Source organism: Ursus arctos, unplaced genomic scaffold (assembly GCF_023065955.2).
Source record: "Ursus arctos isolate Adak ecotype North America unplaced genomic scaffold, UrsArc2.0 scaffold_22, whole genome shotgun sequence".
Lineage (NCBI taxonomy): Eukaryota > Metazoa > Chordata > Mammalia > Carnivora > Ursidae > Ursus > Ursus arctos.
In genome coordinates, this window is record NW_026622897.1 from 20,869,813 (window position 1) to 20,887,886 (window position 18,074).

Below are 18,074 nucleotides of genomic sequence, written 5' to 3' on the forward strand. Positions count from 1 at the left end.
ACCACTGACATAACCCACCGGACCAATCTTCTTAGGTACGTCGGAATCCTGGGGTACTTGTTTAAAAATCAGTTTCCTGAGCTTCACCCAGAGATTGACTTCAGTAGATTTGGGAGGGGGCACAAGGAACTGGCAGTTTAAACCATCATTGCAGTTAGTCCCTGTATTTATTTTCTGGGCTACATAACCGATGACCACAAATTCAGTATACACCAACAGCTATCTATTATCTCATCGTTTCTGTGGGTCAAGGGCCCAGGCAAGGCTTGGCTGAGTCTTCTGCTGGGGTCTTACCTGGTGTAAGTCCAGATATTAGCTGGGGCTGCAGTGCCATTGGGAATTCAAATGGGGAAAGATCCACTACCAAGCTCCCTCGGGTTCTTTGTTGGCAGAATCTCCTTGCAGTTGTACGACTGAGGTCTGTTTTCTTGCTGGCTGTCAGCTGGAGATTACTTCTCTAGAGGTTACTTCCAGAGAGCACGCAGCTGCTAGAGGCTGCTTGCAATTTCTTGACACTGGCCCTCTCACAACAAGGCTGGCAAATTCTTCAAAGTCAGTAAAGGAATCTCTCTCCAGTCCGCTAAGATGGATTTAAACACACATACACAAGTATGTGTCATACATAACTATGACACAATATTCATATATATGCTATAGTCACACGTAGACATCTTTTTAAATATATTGTTATTTTTTTTAAAGTAATCTCTATACCCAATGTGGGGTTTGAATTCATGACCCCAAGTTCAAGAATCAAACACTCTACTGACTGAGCCAGCCAGGAGCTCCACGTGTACATATCTTATATAGTAAATATACATAGTGTGTGTGTATATACGTACAAATGCATATACACACATGTACACAGCACATATATAGTAATGTAATCAGGTGAGTGACATTCCATGATCTTTGCCATACTCAGCTGGTTAGAAGCCATGGGTCTGGCCCACACTTACAGGTGTGAACATGGGGGCCACCCTAGGGCCTGTCTATGAGTCTGCAAACCACTCTTGGAAACACAGTATTGTATCTATGAAGCTGTTAACAATTAAATTGAGCACTTTAAGTGACACTGTCCTGCAAGTCCTCACGATCCTGCCCAACAAGTGTTTTAGCAAACTTTTGAGAAGCAAACTTAACCTTGAAACCAGTGTTCTTAATTTAAAGTCAAAATCAAGTGTCAGGATAATTTATTCATCAAAGAAGTAAAGAACTCTTTCAAACAATTGAAACCTTGAAACGGACCAGTCCTTAGCACTCAGATTCAGTGCTTCCTCCGTTCACTAGCATGGCAGACGATCGAAGAGAGTGTAATAGTTTCCTACTGCTTCTGTAACAGATCACCAAAAACTTAGTGGCTTAATACAGCAGACATTTATTAGCTTCTGGTTGTGGTGGTCAGGAGTCTCAAGTGGGCTGGCAAGGCTAGGTTCCTTCTGGATGCTCTAGAGAAGAATCCATCTCCTTGCCTTTTCCAGCTTCTAGAGGCTGCCTGCATTCCCCGCTCCTGGCCCCGAATCACACTGACCTCTGCTTCTGTTGTCACTCCCACTCTCAGCCTGACCCTCCCGCCTGCCTCTTAGAAGGACCCTTGTGATTACACTGAGCCCTCTCGGATAATCCAGGATACTCTTCATACCTCAAGATCCTTAATCTCATCTGCAAAGCCCATTTTTGCCATGGAAGGTAGCATGTTCACTGTTTCTGAGGATTAGATGTGGACATCTTTATGGGACTGTTCTCCTGTCCACCACAGACAGCGATTCCCGCTTAACAGTAATGTAATATGAATTATATAAAATACATATTCTAATCCTATATCTTCATAGGTTTCAGCACGTTCCCTGTAAAATAGATTGGACACCTATTAGGTATTGGATAATACTTAATACACTTTGTATTTTGTACAGTGAAACCTTGTAATATTTCCCTCACATAATATATTCCTACATATAATACTGCAAAAGCATTCTAAAAAATACTAAAGCTGTTGCTTTTTTAGGATTTTTTAATAAAGATTTTACTTATTTATTTGACACAGAGAGAGAGAGAGCAAGCACAAGCAGGAGGAGTAGCAGGCAGAGGGAGAAGCAGGCTTCCCGCTGAGCAAGGAGCCCGATATGGGGCTCAATCCCAGGACCCTGGGATCATGACCCAAGCCAAAGGCAGACGCTTACCTGACTGAGCCACCCAGGCGTCCCACTGTTGCTTTTTAAAAAGAAGCTTTTACTAATTTTCTATCAAGCCTTTGTAATTATCTACAAAGTAGGTATTTAGATAAATATCATTTTCCTTTATGAATTTTTAAAAAGCACAAGGAAACGTGGCTATACCTGAGGCCGCACAACAAATCCAAGACAGTGGGAGTAATCAGACCTTCCATTTGGAGATTTAGGTTCATATCTTCTCATCTGTTTGACAACTGTCTCCTCTATCTCAATATATGACTAGTACTAAATCTTGTAAAGATCAAAGCATATTTAAGTGTGATAGCCCCATAGCTTCAGCTGCACAGGAACTGAAAGATAACAAGCAAGGTGCCCTGGAGTTTTAGATTCCAGGAAGTAGACAGCGTATAGGGTTAGGGAACTTAACCTGCCATCTCGCTCAATTATGCTATGTCAAAGATGCACTTTTTTCCTGTATTTAAACATTTCTGTAACAATAGTCCCAAGGGCTTATACCAACCCACTTACAGTGGCAGATGCTGTTGGGCAACTGGATTTCTTCTTAACCAAGCAATGAAAAAAGGCAATTACCAAAAATCAGCATGTATGGCCAAAAGGGCAAGTCATGTCATAAAATGAGAAACTGAAACTTTTAAACCTACATCTGTTCAGAAGATGAAAGTATTAGGTTAGTTTCTAACCTTTAAACTACCATTAAGAATATCAAGTGATTCTCCAGTTTGTAAGTATATCAAGGCCATATAATGAATTTTAAACTTAAGACAAAATTGACAAAATATTTAAATAATATAAAAACCCAGAGACATGATGTCTACTACTAGGAGAAAGAAAGGGCGTCTGGAATGGTTGAAATGAAGATGTCAAGGGACGGTGACCCCAGACCTGGAAAAGGATTTCAAAATCAGTGGTTATCAGGCACGGCCTTAACTTCAGTGTACCACTCAGGCCGTCTGAAATCCCAAGAATATGAGGTAGGAAAAGAAACACACATACATGACAATGTGCACCTGTTCACGTCCCCTTGGCTGGCTTAGCAGGTAACTGCTCTTCTCTTTCAAGATGTCTCTGGTTCCTGTGCCCACTCACTTCTTCTTTCTGCCCCTTTGCTGCACTGGTTTAAGTTCTTTTTTTTTTGAACTTTGAAGGAGTTTCATGAGTCATCAGTAACTTGTCTGATAGTTACTGGCTTGGCCTAAACGTGTATAGCATTTGGCAGTGAACAAAGCATCGTCCTCAGCCTTGGATAACATTCTTTCAACGTGGACATTTATTTCTGTGTGTTTCACGAAACAAGTAGTTTTTCTGTGAGTTCCCAGAGGTCTGTTTTGACCTGTGCAGGTAGGTCAGAGTGAGAAAGCAGGCAGCTCTGCCCACCGCTCCAGCTCTAGGGCCAAGTTCTCCAGCAGCCCTTCCCATGCGAACACTGCAACTCCACCTCAGATGAGGGACGGCTCTGCTCTCTAGGTCTTCCTAGAAACCGAGGCTCAAAGAGCCTCCACCATTGGGGTATCCTGGTCATCGTGGTGGGAAGGAAACACAACAAATTGCCCATCAAAGAGATTCTTGGTCCTCTGCATTTCCATATAAATTTAGAAGCAGTTTGACAATCCCTGCTCCCCCCACAAAAAAAAAATAAATTCCAGAATTTGAATAACACCGACCTTAAGATTAGTTTGGGGAAAATTACAATACTGAGTCTTCTAAACCATGAACATAATATATCCCTCCAATATCTACATTATTTAAATACATACTAACCCACACTATTTTCTGAACATTGTATGCTGAATCATTAGCACTTTACATAAATTATGTCATGTGGTCTTCACCATAAAGCTGAGGAGGTTTGAGTTTTATTTCCGGTACCAAGATGGAGAAGCTGAAGCTTAGCAAGATTAAGTAGCTTGCCAAAGGCCACAGTTAATAAGAGGTGAGAATCAGGCACTCTGCATGTAGAGTCTGTAGACATTGCCACTATGTGACGCTATCTCCCTGAGCTGACAGCTGAGGGAGAGGGGAAAGGAGGAGGAAGGGAGGAAAGGAGGGAGGGTGTTTCAATGGGCATATGGATAGGTGGATGGAGGGAGTTATTCAGGGGAAGGCAGACTGGAGGAAGGCTCCCAAGGTTTCTTGCACGCGCTCTCTCTACATTGCTCAGCTATCTGGATACGTTATTATTTGTCCAAATAGCAACTGTCCTCCGATTTCAGCATTGACACAGGAAGTCCTTATTTGTCTGTGAAACTCTCTGTTTCTCCTTCTATTTTGAATGTTAGCCTTGCTGGATAAGAGTATTCTTGGCTGCAGATTTTTCCTACTCAACTCTTTGAATAAATCATGCCTTCTGGCTTAGAGAGTTTGTGCTGAAAAATCTGCTGCTAGCCTTATGGGTTTTCCCTTATATAAGTAACCATCTTCTTTTGTCTTGCTGCTTTTAAGACTTTTTCCTTACTACTATATTTTGCCAGTTTAATTAGGTCTTGCTGTGGATCTGCTTTTGTTGGGGATTCTCCATGCTTCTTGGATCTGGATATCTGTTTCCTTCCCCAGATTAGGGAAGTTTCCTTGTTATTACACTATTATTTCTTCAAATAAATTTTCTGCCCCCTTTTCTCTGTCTTCTCCTTCTGGGATCCCTATAATACAAATGTTATTATGTTTGATGGAGTCATTCAGTTCCCTAAGTCTATTCTTGTTTTGCATAATCCTTTTTTCTTTCTTTGGTTCAGCTTCATTACCTTCTAGGTCACTAATTTGTTTCTTTGCTTCCTCCACCCTGCTGTTCATTGCATCACACCTGTTTACCATCTCATTTATCCCCAACAACCATTTCTTCACTCTGCAGTAAGGGTCTCCCTGAAGTTTTTAATGGTCTCAAGTCTAATGATCAACCTTATGAGTGTTACTCTAAATTCTCTATCAGACAGACTAGTTGTACCTGTTTTTCTTAGATTTCTGGCTGTGGCCTTATTCTGTTCTTTCATTTGGCATACATTCCTCTGTGTTCGCATTTTATCTAAGTCTCTGCCTTCTTCTCTGTGTTAGAAAAGCCAGTTATGTCTCCTGCTCCTGAAAGCAATGGCTTTATGAAGAAGAGGTCCCGTAGCGCCCAGGGCCTGGCACTTCAGTTAGTGTCTCTGGTGTGTGCCTCATGCACTCTGCTGCTGTGTTCTGGCTGCCCCGTCCTTCAGGCCAGTTGTCTGGCGAGGCTGTCCTTGCCTGCAGTGAGCAGTGTTTGGTTCCTGGCCTGAATGAGGTGAATTCTAACTAGGTGTGCTCTGGTTTGCTTGTTAAATAAGACCTGACACTCCTTCCACTAGAGCTGAAGCCCTGCAGAACACTTTGGTCAGGAGATGTGGTGTGGGCATGGGTTTGTGTTGAGTCTTCTGGTGGAGGGGGCAGCCCCACTGGGGAATGAGACAAGCTTGTCGGAGCGGGGCAGTCCCACCGGAGTGCAGGCGGGCAGGGACTGGTGTTTGCTGAGGGGGAGCAGGGAAATGGTGCTGGCCAACTCCTTTGTTCCTGGAAATGTGTCTCTGTCTCTGTGACTGCTGCTTCTCAGGAGAAGAGTGAGTAATCTGCCCCCTGCATGTCCCAGGCGCTCTTCAGATGGCAGTTTCCAAGCCGTCCGCCCCCAGATGCTTGCCGGCCTTCTCTCCAGGAGCGGGGCAGCACCCTGGGAGCTCTATCCCAGCCGAGTCCTCCGATCTTGAAAACTCCAGGCTTTAAGCCCCTCTGGTCGCAAAATCTCACAAATTTCGGCCCCTCTTGCCTTCGAACCCACTGGCTTTGGGTAAAATGTTCTTGTGCGCACCTCCTGTGTGCTCCTCTCGCTCAGCCCTTCTCCACGGTCCCAGGTCCCTCCACTCCGCAGCAGCCAGGATCCATTTCTCCCCCACACCAAGTCTCCGCACTTTCTACCTTCTTCCATGTGGCTTCTTTTCTCCCTTTAGTTGTGGAGCCTGTCCTGCCAGTCTTCAGGTCGATTTCTGGGGGTATTTAGGATGACTTGAGCTTTCTCTAGCTGTGTTGGGGCAGGGGGGCCTCCTACTCCGCCGCCATCTTTCTCCCCTCCTCCCACACAGGAAGTCCGCATGCTGAGCTTCCTGCCAGCTGCCTTGCCCCAGAAGCCCCGGGTGCTCCTGGCCAGGTGCAGTGGGGGACAGTCGCTCAGCTGCTCACGCTGGGCTCCCGCTCTGTCTCACCACTCTCCACAGATCTAGGTTTTTCTGGAAGCCAGATCTTATCACAGTGGTAAATGAGGGATAGGGATCAAGGACCAGTAGAAAGACTGAGCCTCTGACAGGCGCTAGGAGGGAACATCTAGAGCCCACACACTGGGACTGAGAGTAAGGTAAGTACAATTTTTGTGATCCTCTCTCTGTGTCTCTTATAGGATGGCTGTTCCATAAGGTCAAGACTGAGTCCCCTCCCTTCTCTCACTTTACCAATGCCTGGTCTCATGGGGTTAGTTTTGAGCCCCATACTATGGCATCATCATCCTCCTTCCCAGCTCCTCGCCCCCGGTCCAAGAAGCCTCTGGGCAAGATGGCTGGTGAGTGGAAGCCGACTCCTAATTCCACTCTTGTTCACAGCTGTGAGTGTACTCCTCCTCAGTGTTCCTGATGGCGAGGTGGGAGGGCTGCCTGGCCCACATGCCGCAGGAGATGCAGGGAGGCTGACCATGGTGGGCTCCTGGGCTCCCCCCTTGACCTCAGAGCCCAGATGCTTTGTGGTGAGTGAGGAGAGAGGCATGCATCATAGGACCTTCAGTCGTTTGTGCTCACAGCTTTTCCGTGCATGCTCAGCTAATTTTGCTAACCTGGTAACCATGGTGCTGAGCACTTAGCATTGTGTTTCTTGTCATCAATGTCTTTCAGAACCATTCAGAGGAAGGAGCCAAGCAGAGTGAGAAAACAAACTAATCTCCAGAACACTAAACTTTCTGTCCTTATTGAAAGCTGGGGAAGCCGAGCTGATCTCATTATGGAATACCTACAATATATCAGACACGCAGTTAATCTTCAACAACAGTTAAAATGAACCTATGTTACAGATGAGGAAATGGTAGACATAGACTGACTTGCTTAAGGTCATCCAGCAAGCAAGCTGCAGGTCCACAATCAGATCAATGCCTGGCTCCAGAGTGTAGGTTGTGAATCACAGGCTCTCCGCTCTTCGGGAGCTCTGAGCAGTAACCCTCTGCCGTGCTTTTTTTTACCATTTAGCAATAATCTGGGAGTTCTCGGGGCCAAACAGATGCCAACCCCTCCCCTCTTTCCCTCCCATAGTGGGTAGCCCACCTTAATCTAAACCCACCTCCCCTCACTGCAGAGAGTGAGTTTGGGAACTGATTAATCCTGACCAGTTTAACACGGCTCTACTTACAGACTAGCTGATGGGTGGCAAGTCAGCACTAGTGGGAAGTAGCAAGCCGACAGTACCAGAAATCAAAGGGCCTGGGAAAAAGTCATCTTTCCTAATCAGGCTGCTGAAAGCCAGAGTTCTTTCTTCCCCATATCGGTGTCATACCAAAGGCGTTTTGTTTATTTAATTATTGAAGTGTAACTGACATACAACATTATATTAGTTTCGGCAGTACAATACAATGGTCCCATATTTGTATATATTGTGAAATGATCACCGCAAGCTCTAGTTAACATCCGTTACCACACATAATTACAGAACTTCTTTTCTTGTGATGAGAACTTTTAAGGTTTCCGCTCTTGGCAACATTCAAATAGGAAATACCGTATTATTAACTACAGCCAGTATGCTGTATATTACATTCTCACAACTCATAAAACAGCCAGAGTTTTTATGCCTTCCCCAAACCTTTAAAGATAATGGTACCTTGAAGGCAAGTCCTGAAGCACGTACAAAAGAGCAGAGCAGTAGGTCTCTGAGTCAGGTGGCATGGTTTGTCAGTGCGGGGCATGGGCGGACCTGCCAGGTGCGGGGTCCTCTGTGCAGGACCATGAGGACGCAGTCTGGTGAGAATACCCTGCCTGAGAGTGTTTCTCTCCCCTACAGACTGGTTCAGGCAGGCCCTGTCGAAGCCCAAGAAGCTGCCGGACTCTGCAGAGAGCAGCTCCAGGGATGTTTCACAGCCGAGCTCCCAGGACGACCCCCCACCCCTGGGCCTCAGCTCAGCCTTGTCTCCCACCTCCCCACCCACACATGTGGGTAGTAGCAGCAGCAGCAGCAGCAGAGGTGGCCGCTGGAGCAAGGACTACGATGTCTGTGTGTGCCACAGTGAGGAGGACCTGGCGGCCGCCCAGGAGCTGGTCTCCTACCTGGAGGGCAGCACTGCCAGCCTGCGCTGCTTCCTGCAGCTTCGGGATGCGACCCCAGGCGGCGCCATCGTGTCCGAGCTGTGCCAGGCACTGAGTAGCAGTCACTGCCGCGTGCTGCTCATCACCCCAGGCTTCCTGCAGGACCCGTGGTGCAAGTACCAGATGCTGCAGGCCCTGACCGAGGCCCCTGGGGCAGAGGGCCGCACCATCCCGCTGATGTCGGGCCTCACCAGAGCCGCTTACCCCGCTGAGCTCCGCTTCATGTACTTCGTGGATGGCCGGGGCCCCGACGGCGGCTTCCGCCAAGTCAAGGAAGCTGTCATGCGTTGTAAGCTATTGGGAGGCAAGGGAGAAAGGGAGCTCGGCCACAGGGCCACAGCGTCTGATCCACTTTGGTTTTTAGGAGACAGCTACTGTAGCCCAGTAGCTCGGAATGCAGGCTCTGGGAAAGACTGTTCCTTGTGAAACTTATTTGACCCCTCTGTATTTGGGTTTCCCCATTGGTAAAATGGGAATGCTACTATGTACCTAAATAAGTATGTACACTACACAAGTGTTCAGACCACGGCCCTGCACGTGTGAAGTACTCCCAACAGGCAGAGCCTACCACCTAGCAAGTTTCAATAACTATCAGCCGTTATTATCATTATAAGTACTAATAGTATTAGGTTTCTCTCACTGAAGTCAGGTTGGAGATGTCCACCCAGAGCCAGGAAAATGCCGGCAGGGACACTAGCTTAGTAAGACAAAATCGTGCAAAATAATAGGAAAGAACTGTGTGTCTGGGGGTGGGCTGGGGCATTATATTACAGTGGGTTTGGAAGTGAAATAAAAAGGTAGAAGAAGCGGGACCTCCTGGGGGAAACGGGGATGCTGGGATCTGGGAAGGGTGACAAGCCCTGTGATTCTGTTTGCTCTCTTGCAGATCTGCAGACCATCAGCTGACACTTCTTACATCACCATGGGACCCAGAAAGTTGGAGTGAGCTGAAAATCGAGTTGGAGAGCCCAGGGCCTCACAGGGTCTCACAGGGCATCACAGGGCCTTGGATTCCAGCCGCTGTGATGAGGTGTAAGGAACTGGAGTTTGTAGCACTTTGTATGTAAGCCTGGGGTCAGATTGCCCACCAGGCACCCATTACTGTGGGCTCCCTAGGAAGGCCATGGGGAAGCTGGGGACTCCCCCAGGAAGGTCATGGGGAAGCTGGGGACTCCCCCAGGAAGGCGTGAGGAAACTGGGGCCTCCCCAGGAAGGCCATGGGGAAGCCAGAAATCGTGGGTGGCAGGAGGTGCTGATACCAAGATGATCACCAGTGTTTTGCCTCCTGCCTCCCTGGACACAACAACACCTGGCACATACCTGCATCTTCTTCCCCTGGAACTGGGCACTGGTCTAGAGATGCATCCCCCCCGAAGAGGTGACTCACCTGGTTCATGAGCTAGAAGCCTGCACTACACGCTTCAGCATGGCTGGTGTCCCCAGTAGCCTGGCATCAGGAGAAAGCAACAGGTACCAAGTCCGTCACACACTACTGCCCTTCTCCTTCCCAGGAGCGTTGTCCGCACCAGAAGACTACAGGAAAGATGCATTCAGCACTGTACCGTATTTATTTTTATTTCGTGTGTGTCATGAAGACGCAAACCTAGAAACCGTTCTGAATAGACAGGAGGGGGCAGGGAGCAGGTGGGGTGAAGAGCAAGAAGAGCTCAGCCCTACCCTACTGCTGGGGCAGAAGCCCAGCCACCCCACCGATGCTTTCACTCATAGGGGCCTCATCAAAGGTACAAGCTTCTTTACCTCTGTACCGAGAGTGGTCAGCAGTTTTCTTCTGGCAGATGATTGTGTACCATGTAGGACAAAGTTTCATTCATCTGTTCTTGATAAGTCTGTTGTTGAACAGAAATGAACTTACTCCCCTGACGGGTACTTTGTGCCTGTTCTCTTACTTCCCCCTCCCATGTCCCCTCTTTTCACTGGAAAAAACTTATACATATATACTTGAGATATAATTAACATATTAACATTAGTTTCAGGTGTAAAACATGATCTGACATTTATATATAGTAGGAAAAATTTATATTTTAATTATGAATTATTTTATTACATACAAAAAGACTAAATATAATGTTCACTCATGTACCTTCCACCCAGCTTAAGCAGCAAAACCTTAAAATCCCTATGGTGCCCCCTTTGTGCCCTTAATCACCTTCTCCTCCCTTCTCCCATTAGAAGTAATCACCATTATGAATTTGAATTTATCATTGTTAGCTTTCCACTTACACATCCCTGACAGGTTTACCTCTATATGGTTTTGTACTGTATGTAAACGGTATTATAATGTTTGTATTCTACAAATTCTTTTTGTTCACAGGTAAGATTTATCCATGTGGATGCGTGTAATGCCAGGAAATTCACTTTCGTTTCAGTATGTAAATATACCACAAACAGACATTTGGATGTTTCCCATTTGTTGCTGTCAAAATCAATGAGCTTATGAACATTTTGTACATGTTTCCATGAGCGAGATTTTCTAGGATTTAGCCTAGATGGGGAACAGCTGGGTAGTAAATACTCATCTTCAGTTTGGGTAGAAATCTACCCAAACTGGTTATGTCAGTTTATGTTCCTACCATTTGTGTATAAGATTTCCCACTTTTTCATGTTCTTACTAAACACGTAGAATCATCAGTATGTAAAATGTTTGTTGATCTGGTGGGTGAAAACTGGTGTCCTATTGCCATAATATTCGTTTTCTCTTTTTTATGAGAAATTCTATGTATTTCATACACTAAAGGGAAAGAGAAAAATCTGAAGAATCCCCATATACCCATCACCCAGCTTCAACAGTTACCAACTCAGAGCTAAGCTCCTATCAGCAATAACTCCAATTCCCTCCCCCACCAGATCCCTTTGAGGCAAACCCCAGGCATTATTTTATTCCTCTGTATTAAAACTATGTATGTTTTTAGGAGTTTTCAAAAAAAATGTTTCTTAAAGAACAGAAAGCTTTATTTTTTTAATATAAAAAATGTTTACCTATTACTGTAATCTGTGTTTTTTGTCATAGTTAGAAAATCCTTCCCTATTCCTATAATTTCTTCTGGAGCTCTTTCCCATGTAGGTCTTTAATCCACCAGGATGTTTTGCTTGGGTTTGATTTTGTTGTTGTTGCTCTTGGTTTGCAAGTCAAAGGTCCAATTTCTTTTTCCCACTTGAATAGCCATTCTTTACTGACTACTAGCCAGTCCATCCTTTCCTCTCCCAGTGATTGTGAGATCATATATTTTCATGTGTGGGTGTGATTGTGTATCCCTGCATCAGTGACACATCAGCTCATTTACTATGGTTTTTAAGAAGTTTTGATGCCTATTAGTATATTTATTGGGCTTATATTGAGATGAGAGATTAATATGGGAGGAATTGATCTTTTTTATACTGATCTTTCTCTCCAGAAAAATGGTATGTCTCCATTATTGATATCATGAAATGTATTTCAATAAAGTTTTATAATCAGTCACTTTTATTAGATTTTTTCTTTAGTGCTTCATATTTTCTGTTGCCACTGTAAAAAGTATTTTTATATTTATCTATTACTGGTAGAAAAAATCACAATTCTTTTGTATATTGATTTAATATTAAGCAACCTGCTGAATTACTTAAAAGACCACAGATTTTTTTGGTTTCTGTAGACAATCATACAATTTGCAAAACAAAACAAAAAACTTTAGCTCCTTGTCTTTCTGTGCTGCCTAGGACCGCAGTATGTTGAAAGTAACAATAGCAATGATCTTTGTATCATTTATGCTTTTAAAGGGAATGCTTCCAACATTTCTCCGTTAAATGTGGTATTTGTTATAGATTCTTGGTTTGGTGCAGATTTTTTTTTAACGAGTTGTAAGTTTCCTGTTTCTAATTAAGAGTTTTATGTATCTTGAATGTGTTTTAAATTTAATATAAAATGTCCCCATCTACCAAGATGATGTGTTTTTTTTCCTCTTTTAAATCATTTAATACAATGAATAACGTTAGACTTTCCAGTGTTAAGCCAGCCTTAATATTCTTGGGGTAAACTCAATTTGTCCATGATGAATACACTACCTCTGTTATAAATCACAGGATTCAGATTCCTAACATTTTCTTTAGGGTTTTACATCTATGTTCATATATAGAATTGGCCCATAATTCTTTTCTTGTATTATCACTCTCTGGTTGTGTTACCAAGGTTATACCAGCCTTCTAAAATAGTTGGGGAGTGGATGAATGGGTGAAGGGAATTAAGAAGTATAATCTGCCAGTTATAAAGTAATTAAGACACAGGGATGTAATGTATGGCATAGAGAATACAGTCGGTAATATTATAACAACTTTGTATGGTGACAGGTGGTAACAAGACATATAGTGGTGACCATTTTTGTAATGTATTTTTTATTTATTTTAAAGATTTTATTTATTTGTCAGAGAGAGAGAGAGCGAGTGAACATAAGCAGGGTGAGTGGCAGGCAGAGGGAGAAACAGGCTCCCTGCTGAGCGAGGAGCCTGATGTGGGACTCGATCCCAGGATCCTGGGATCATGACCTGAGCTGAAGACAGATGCTTAACTCACTGAGTCACCCAGGCGCCCCATTTTGTAATGTATATAAATATCGAATCACTGTTGTACATCTGAAACTAATACAATATTATATGTCAATCATTCTTCTTTTGAAAAATAGCGGGGGAGTGGTCCCTTTCCTAGTCATTAAAGAGTTTAAGCTCGGAACTCATTGCTCCTTATATGTTTGGTAGACTCATCTGTTAATCCATCTGGGCCTAGCATTTTCTTTATGGGAAGATTTAAAACTGAAATTTCAATGTCTTAAAGAGTTATAGATCTATTTAGATTTTCTATTTCTTCTGGAGTCAATTTAGCATTGAGTAAGCACGTAATGAAAAATACAAGACCAGCTTACATAAATTTTCGATTTGAATTTCCTGAATCACATAAACAGTACAAATCTGAATTCTAAACCTGCATGAAGATTGGCCTGTGGTATGAATTTTCAGGAGATTTTTTTCTTCCCTCCACAGCCAGATGTTGAGGCAGATAACCTTCCTAAATATCTTGTCTCCTTTAGTGGGGGAGCTTTTCTTTTGTTTTTAATAGTTGGCCCTTCCATTCAGCTGGTGAACCTTAGAGATATTGATTGTAAAGGAAATGCTCTCTTCCAATTCCTCACCTTGCACAAGCCCCCAGGGCTTGTCTCCTGTGCCTCAAGCATCACATTGAAAGCTCAAGGCTCTAGACTTCCAGGAACCAGCAATCACTCTTAAAACTTAAGCCTCAGTGTCCACTTACCATTCTATAGACTCATGCTCCCACATTTTTCATTTCTGAAAATGTTATTAAGAGAGTAGCAATGTAACCACATGGGTGTTTTTAATTTTGTAGTCAGAATGTTCAGGTGTTTTTAGTTGACCTGTTTTTAGGATATCTCATCTATCCTAAGGCCTGAAATGGATGTGTCTAGTCCTTCTTTAAAATTTAGAAGAAAAAAAAAAAAAAGATTTGGGAGAAGTTTTGAGATTCCTCAAGAAGACTGAAGGATTAATGCTTCTTGACAGACTTGCCAGTAATAACCTAATACAGCAGTTAAACTTTCTGTGTAGGTAGAAACGATCCACGTCTGTGCTGTCCAGTGCGATAGCCAGTAGCCGTATGAGGCTGTCAAGCACTTGAAACATGGCTGTTTGACTAAGGAACTCAATTTGTAATTTATCTAATTCAAATTAATTCAAATGTAAATACCTATATATGGCCAGTGGCTATTAGATAGATAGTGCAGGGCCTTGTAATGTTTCCAAACAAGAGGAACTAAAAAATCATCAACAGACAAATGCCTCTGAGCCAAGGGAAGCCCTTTGGTGTTGCCCTAAAGGTCCACTGCACTCTGCTGTCTGGTATTCTAAGAGGTCCTTTGGTGGCTGAGGCTTCCTATGAGCTCATCCTTTCCTTGAGCCAGGCCTTTTTAGGAGTGCAGTTCTGACCTTATGGATGTTCGAGTCCCAATTATACCTGTGTTGGTGAATTTGCCACTAATGAATTAAATCTCTCTATAGTTAAATTTTCTATCTCTTCTTTGCTCACTACATTCCAGCCACAAGGGCCATTTTTGTTTCCAAAAAATATCAAGCTCATTGCTGCTTTAGGGTCCTCAGGATTCTGACATCTCTGCCTGAAATACACGTTTCCTGGTCTCTTCACAGGCAGGTTACTTCTCATCCTTCAAGTCTGGGCTCAGCGTCACCTCCCTGAGAAGCCACCCATGACCACCTTATCTCCTCCCTATCCCCAGGCTCTATCACATTGTCCTGTTTTACTCTAAAACAGCATTTAATCATTATTTTAAATTATCCTATTCGTTTTCCTCATCTCCATTTGAATATGAATTCTATGAAAGTAGAGACCTCCCTTGGCTTGTTCAGGATGGACAGTGTCTGGCACAAAGAAAATGGAAGCCTAGAGAGGGTAAGTGACTTCCCCAAAGTTGCACAGGTAGTCAGTATTGGGGCCAGACCTCATGGCTCTTAATTCACAGATATTAAACATAGATACTCGGCTCAAATTCTCTTCCAGAGAGAGAAGAGAGGGAGAAGGAGAAACAGAGAAGACTGGTGTGGGGATGGGGGGATGACAAAAGGGAAAGAGAATTCATACTTAGAAATTTCCATAGGATCTAGGCCTTGGATTTTTGAACAGGTTTTGCTATGGCCATTTACCCCCAAAGACATTTGTTTTGGACTTCCACATAGTTTATGACCTACTGTATACTCCCAAAAGGTGGGGGAAGTTTTCCAGGAAAGTTGTGGACAAGCAGCATATGTTTTTGGCCAAAGATAATTATTCCAGATCCTAAGTCTCCCTACTAATGCTCTCTACTTCACAAAACAATTGGCCTTTTATCCAATTCATAATAATATTTCTGGTAGAAATAACCCAAAAGCCAACGGTCATGGACATACAGTACACTTTGTTATTGACAGACTGAAAACTGCCAAAATTGCCTCCCCCTTTACTTTTGTCTAAAAAAAAAAAAAAAAAAAAAAAACTCAAAATAAAACTGAGATTGGCAAAAACAGCACAATTTTTGAGTAAATTTGAAAAAAATTTTATCTGTCATATAACACCAAGGAAAAAGGGACTAGCCAGAAATAATGGCCACAAAAGAAACTTACAAAGAGAAATTGTAAGTAAAAATTTTATCTGGCAAAAAAACCAAAAACCAAAAACCAGAAAACCGTAGGGGTGCCTGGGTGGGTCAGTCGGTTAAGTGTCTGCCCTGGCTCAGGTCACGATCCCAGGGTCCTAGGATCCAGTTCCGCATCGGGCTCCTGCTCAGCAGGAGTCTGCTTCTCCCTCTCTGTCTGCTTGTCACTCTGCTTGTTCTCTCTCTGTATGTCAAATAAATAAAATCTAAAAAAAAAAAAAAGAAAAGCACAGAAATTCTGACAGATGAGTCCTATTCAAGCTGCAAATCATGTCCCTGTATAGCATAGCAGACACATGAGCAAACTAGGTTAACAGAGGAGGCAGAAGCCCCCAGCCTGGAAGAAAAGAAGGTGTTGAAAATGTATTTCTGCCCTGTTCACTTACCTTTCTTTTCGGCACTGAACACGATGAAAATTTCTGTGAAATGAAAATGGAAATGGCTTAATGATTCTCATAAAAAATCGACCAAGACATAAGATTAGCTCAACACATTTATTTCAGAAACATTCCTTACACACTAACTAAGCAATGTTGGTATAACTCTTATTAAAACGTCAGTATTCAACTCAGGGTGTCAGGTGTCATAGCATCCACGGAGTTCAAAGGTGTTTTCCAGCTCTCTGGGCGGCGGGGGGGGGGGGGGGGGGGGGGGGCGTGCCTCCTCCATTGCAGCATCGTTAGCCGGCCTGCTTAGAGACTCGCTGCCTTCTTTTCTCTTCCCTCAGTACCAGCCTTAACTCAGGCGGGCCAGCACGAGGGGACAACGGGCAGCAGCCTGAATTAAAAACTCTCATTGTTGGGGCGCCTGGGTGGCACAGCGGTTAGGCGTCGGCCTTCAGCTCAGGGCGTGATCCCGGCCTCATGGGATCAAGCCCCACATCAGGCTCCTCCGCTAGGAGCGTGCTTCCTCCTCCCCCACTCCCCCTGCTTGTGTTCCCTCTCTCGCTGGCTGTCTCTATCTCTGTTGAATAAATAAATAAAATCTTAAAAAAAAAAAAAAACTATCATCGCAAACAAGTCACAGACACCTACGCTCAGAGGCTCCTCCGAGGAGCAGGCCGGGAGTTGTAGTCGCTGGGCCGTAGCGGAGGCGGGGCCAGAGGGGCGGGGCCGCGGCTGAGGTTGGCGCAAGCGCACAGCTCTGGCCGGGCAGCATGGCGGACCTAGCGCCTCAACCCAGCAAGAGAAAGCGCGAACTGGACGCCGAAGAGGCGGAAGCCACCGGCATAGAGGAAAAGGAAGAGGGCGTTGGGAATGGTACCTCCGTCCCTGTGCGCTTACCGTTCTCCGGCTTTAGAGTGAAAAAAGTGCTGAGGGAGTCTGCGAGGGACAAAATCATTTTTCTCCATGGGAAGGTACCATTAGGCAGCCTTGGGCGGGGATATGGGTCGCAGTGAGCCAATCACTGCCTTGGAGGCGGATTTTTTTTTTTTTTTTTTTTTTTAAACCGGAGCTCGGCCGGAAAATACCAATCGCACTACTTGTGGGGGAGGAAGAGTGTACCACTAGACTGCGTGAGGGAGGGGGCGTACAGGAGACAAGTTTACCCGTAGAATCAAGGAAATCCACAGACGTAGGGTTAATTTGCCTAACTCCTCCTTTCCTAAAAGGAACTAACACTTGTAGAGAGTATTGCAGATTAAAAGTCACGTGTTGAATTCTCCGGACCGTTCATCTTGTATTCATTTAACATACAAAGGTGTTTGGAACCCAGTAAATGTTGCTGGATCGTGTACTCAAAGACATAGAGACTGTAGGAGATAGGATCACTGCTGTGCAAGATCACAGCGCTAACTGAGGAGACAGTTCATTAAATTGCTAATTCAGTTGCACATTTCCTGCACTGAGCTATGTGCTGGGGATGTAGGGATGAAAGTTACCATCCCCGATTTTCAGGGATGCAGAGTATCTTCTGGTAGACACATAGGTACAGCTGGCTTTAATACCATGTGCTCAGCTCTATAGAAGGGACTGAGGAGAGACTGAGACCATCCTGGGAACTAGTGAGGAGGCCCAGCCACAGGTAGGTATTAGGGTTTCTTAGAACTCCTAGAAGGAGCTCTCATTTTGGGAGGATTAGGGGGACCTTGGCCTAGGCTACCATGCCTCTGTGTCTGTTGTTTTGTTTGCAAGGTTCCATCTAGTTCTCTTAGCTCCACCTGTATTCCGTCTACAGACACCTGCTGAAGATTTTATCCTTGAGAACTTGTGAGCTAGGAGTTAATTGGGATACCCAGATTCAACTTTCTATTTCCACATTGACTGTTCCTACGACCCTGGGCAAGTCACTTAATCTCTCCGACATGTTTCTTCATCTGTACAGTGAGGAGAATTTGACAG

At 44.3% G+C, this 18,074-nt stretch overlaps 2 protein-coding genes and 1 long non-coding RNA gene across 12 annotated transcripts in view; 2 read left to right on the forward strand and 1 right to left on the reverse strand.

The window, feature by feature from the left end:
• Window positions 1–148: 148 nt before the first annotated feature.
• LOC113259883 (uncharacterized) lies at window positions 149–17,141 on the reverse strand. Of its 4 annotated transcripts, none has more exons than XR_006410217.3 (6): window positions 17,016–17,114; window positions 16,119–16,151; window positions 10,286–10,374; window positions 9,915–10,060; window positions 8,732–8,821; window positions 149–3,703 (listed from the first exon to the last, which is right to left on the reverse strand). It is a non-coding gene; the product is annotated as an uncharacterized LOC113259883 (long non-coding RNA). The 4 variants fall into 4 exon arrangements; XR_003317738.4 differs by having other exon boundaries at window positions 8,489–8,821; XR_008960871.1 differs by having other exon boundaries at window positions 8,046–8,821.
• TIRAP (TIR domain containing adaptor protein) lies at window positions 6,643–12,463 on the forward strand. Of its 3 annotated transcripts, XM_026505435.4 has the most exons (4): window positions 6,643–6,747; window positions 7,073–7,100; window positions 8,226–8,816; window positions 9,414–12,463. In XM_026505435.4, the coding sequence occupies exons 1-4, from the start codon at window positions 6,643–6,645 to the stop codon at window positions 9,431–9,433; spliced, it is 744 nt and encodes a 247-aa protein (XP_026361220.1). In that variant the 3' UTR covers window positions 9,434–12,463. The 3 variants fall into 3 exon arrangements, with proteins under 3 accessions (XP_026361220.1, XP_026361223.2, XP_026361222.1); XM_026505438.4 differs by lacking the exon at window positions 7,073–7,100 and having other exon boundaries at window positions 6,664–6,747; XM_026505437.4 differs by lacking the exons at window positions 6,643–6,747; window positions 7,073–7,100 and adding an exon at window positions 6,829–6,927.
• The window catches only part of DCPS (decapping enzyme, scavenger), a 40,810-nt gene continuing 39,579 nt past the window's right edge, over window positions 16,844–18,074 (forward strand). For 4 of the 5 annotated variants that reach the window (XR_008960865.1, XR_008960866.1, XR_008960867.1 and 1 more), the window contains exon 1: window positions 16,844–17,089. Coding sequence is in view for 1 of the 5 variants with exons in the window: in XM_026505432.4 (XP_026361217.2) it covers window positions 16,889–17,089 (201 nt within the window). In the remaining 4 variants the exon portion in view is untranslated. The remainder of the gene's footprint in view (window positions 17,090–18,074) is intronic. The other variant, XM_026505432.4, reaches the window with a different exon arrangement.

Excerpts from the sequence above, each read along its gene's own strand:
- TIRAP (XM_026505435.4), top strand. The coding sequence starts at position 6,643 with ATGCCTGGTCTCATGGGGTTAGTTTTGAGCCCCATACTATGGCATCAT. Across the intron at positions 6,748-7,072 it reads GCCTCTGGGCAAGATGGCTG|AACCATTCAGAGGAAGGAGC; the intron begins GTGAGTGGAAGC and ends AATGTCTTTCAG. Across the intron at positions 7,101-8,225 it reads AGAGGAAGGAGCCAAGCAGA|ACTGGTTCAGGCAGGCCCTG; the intron begins GTGAGAAAACAA and ends TCTCCCCTACAG.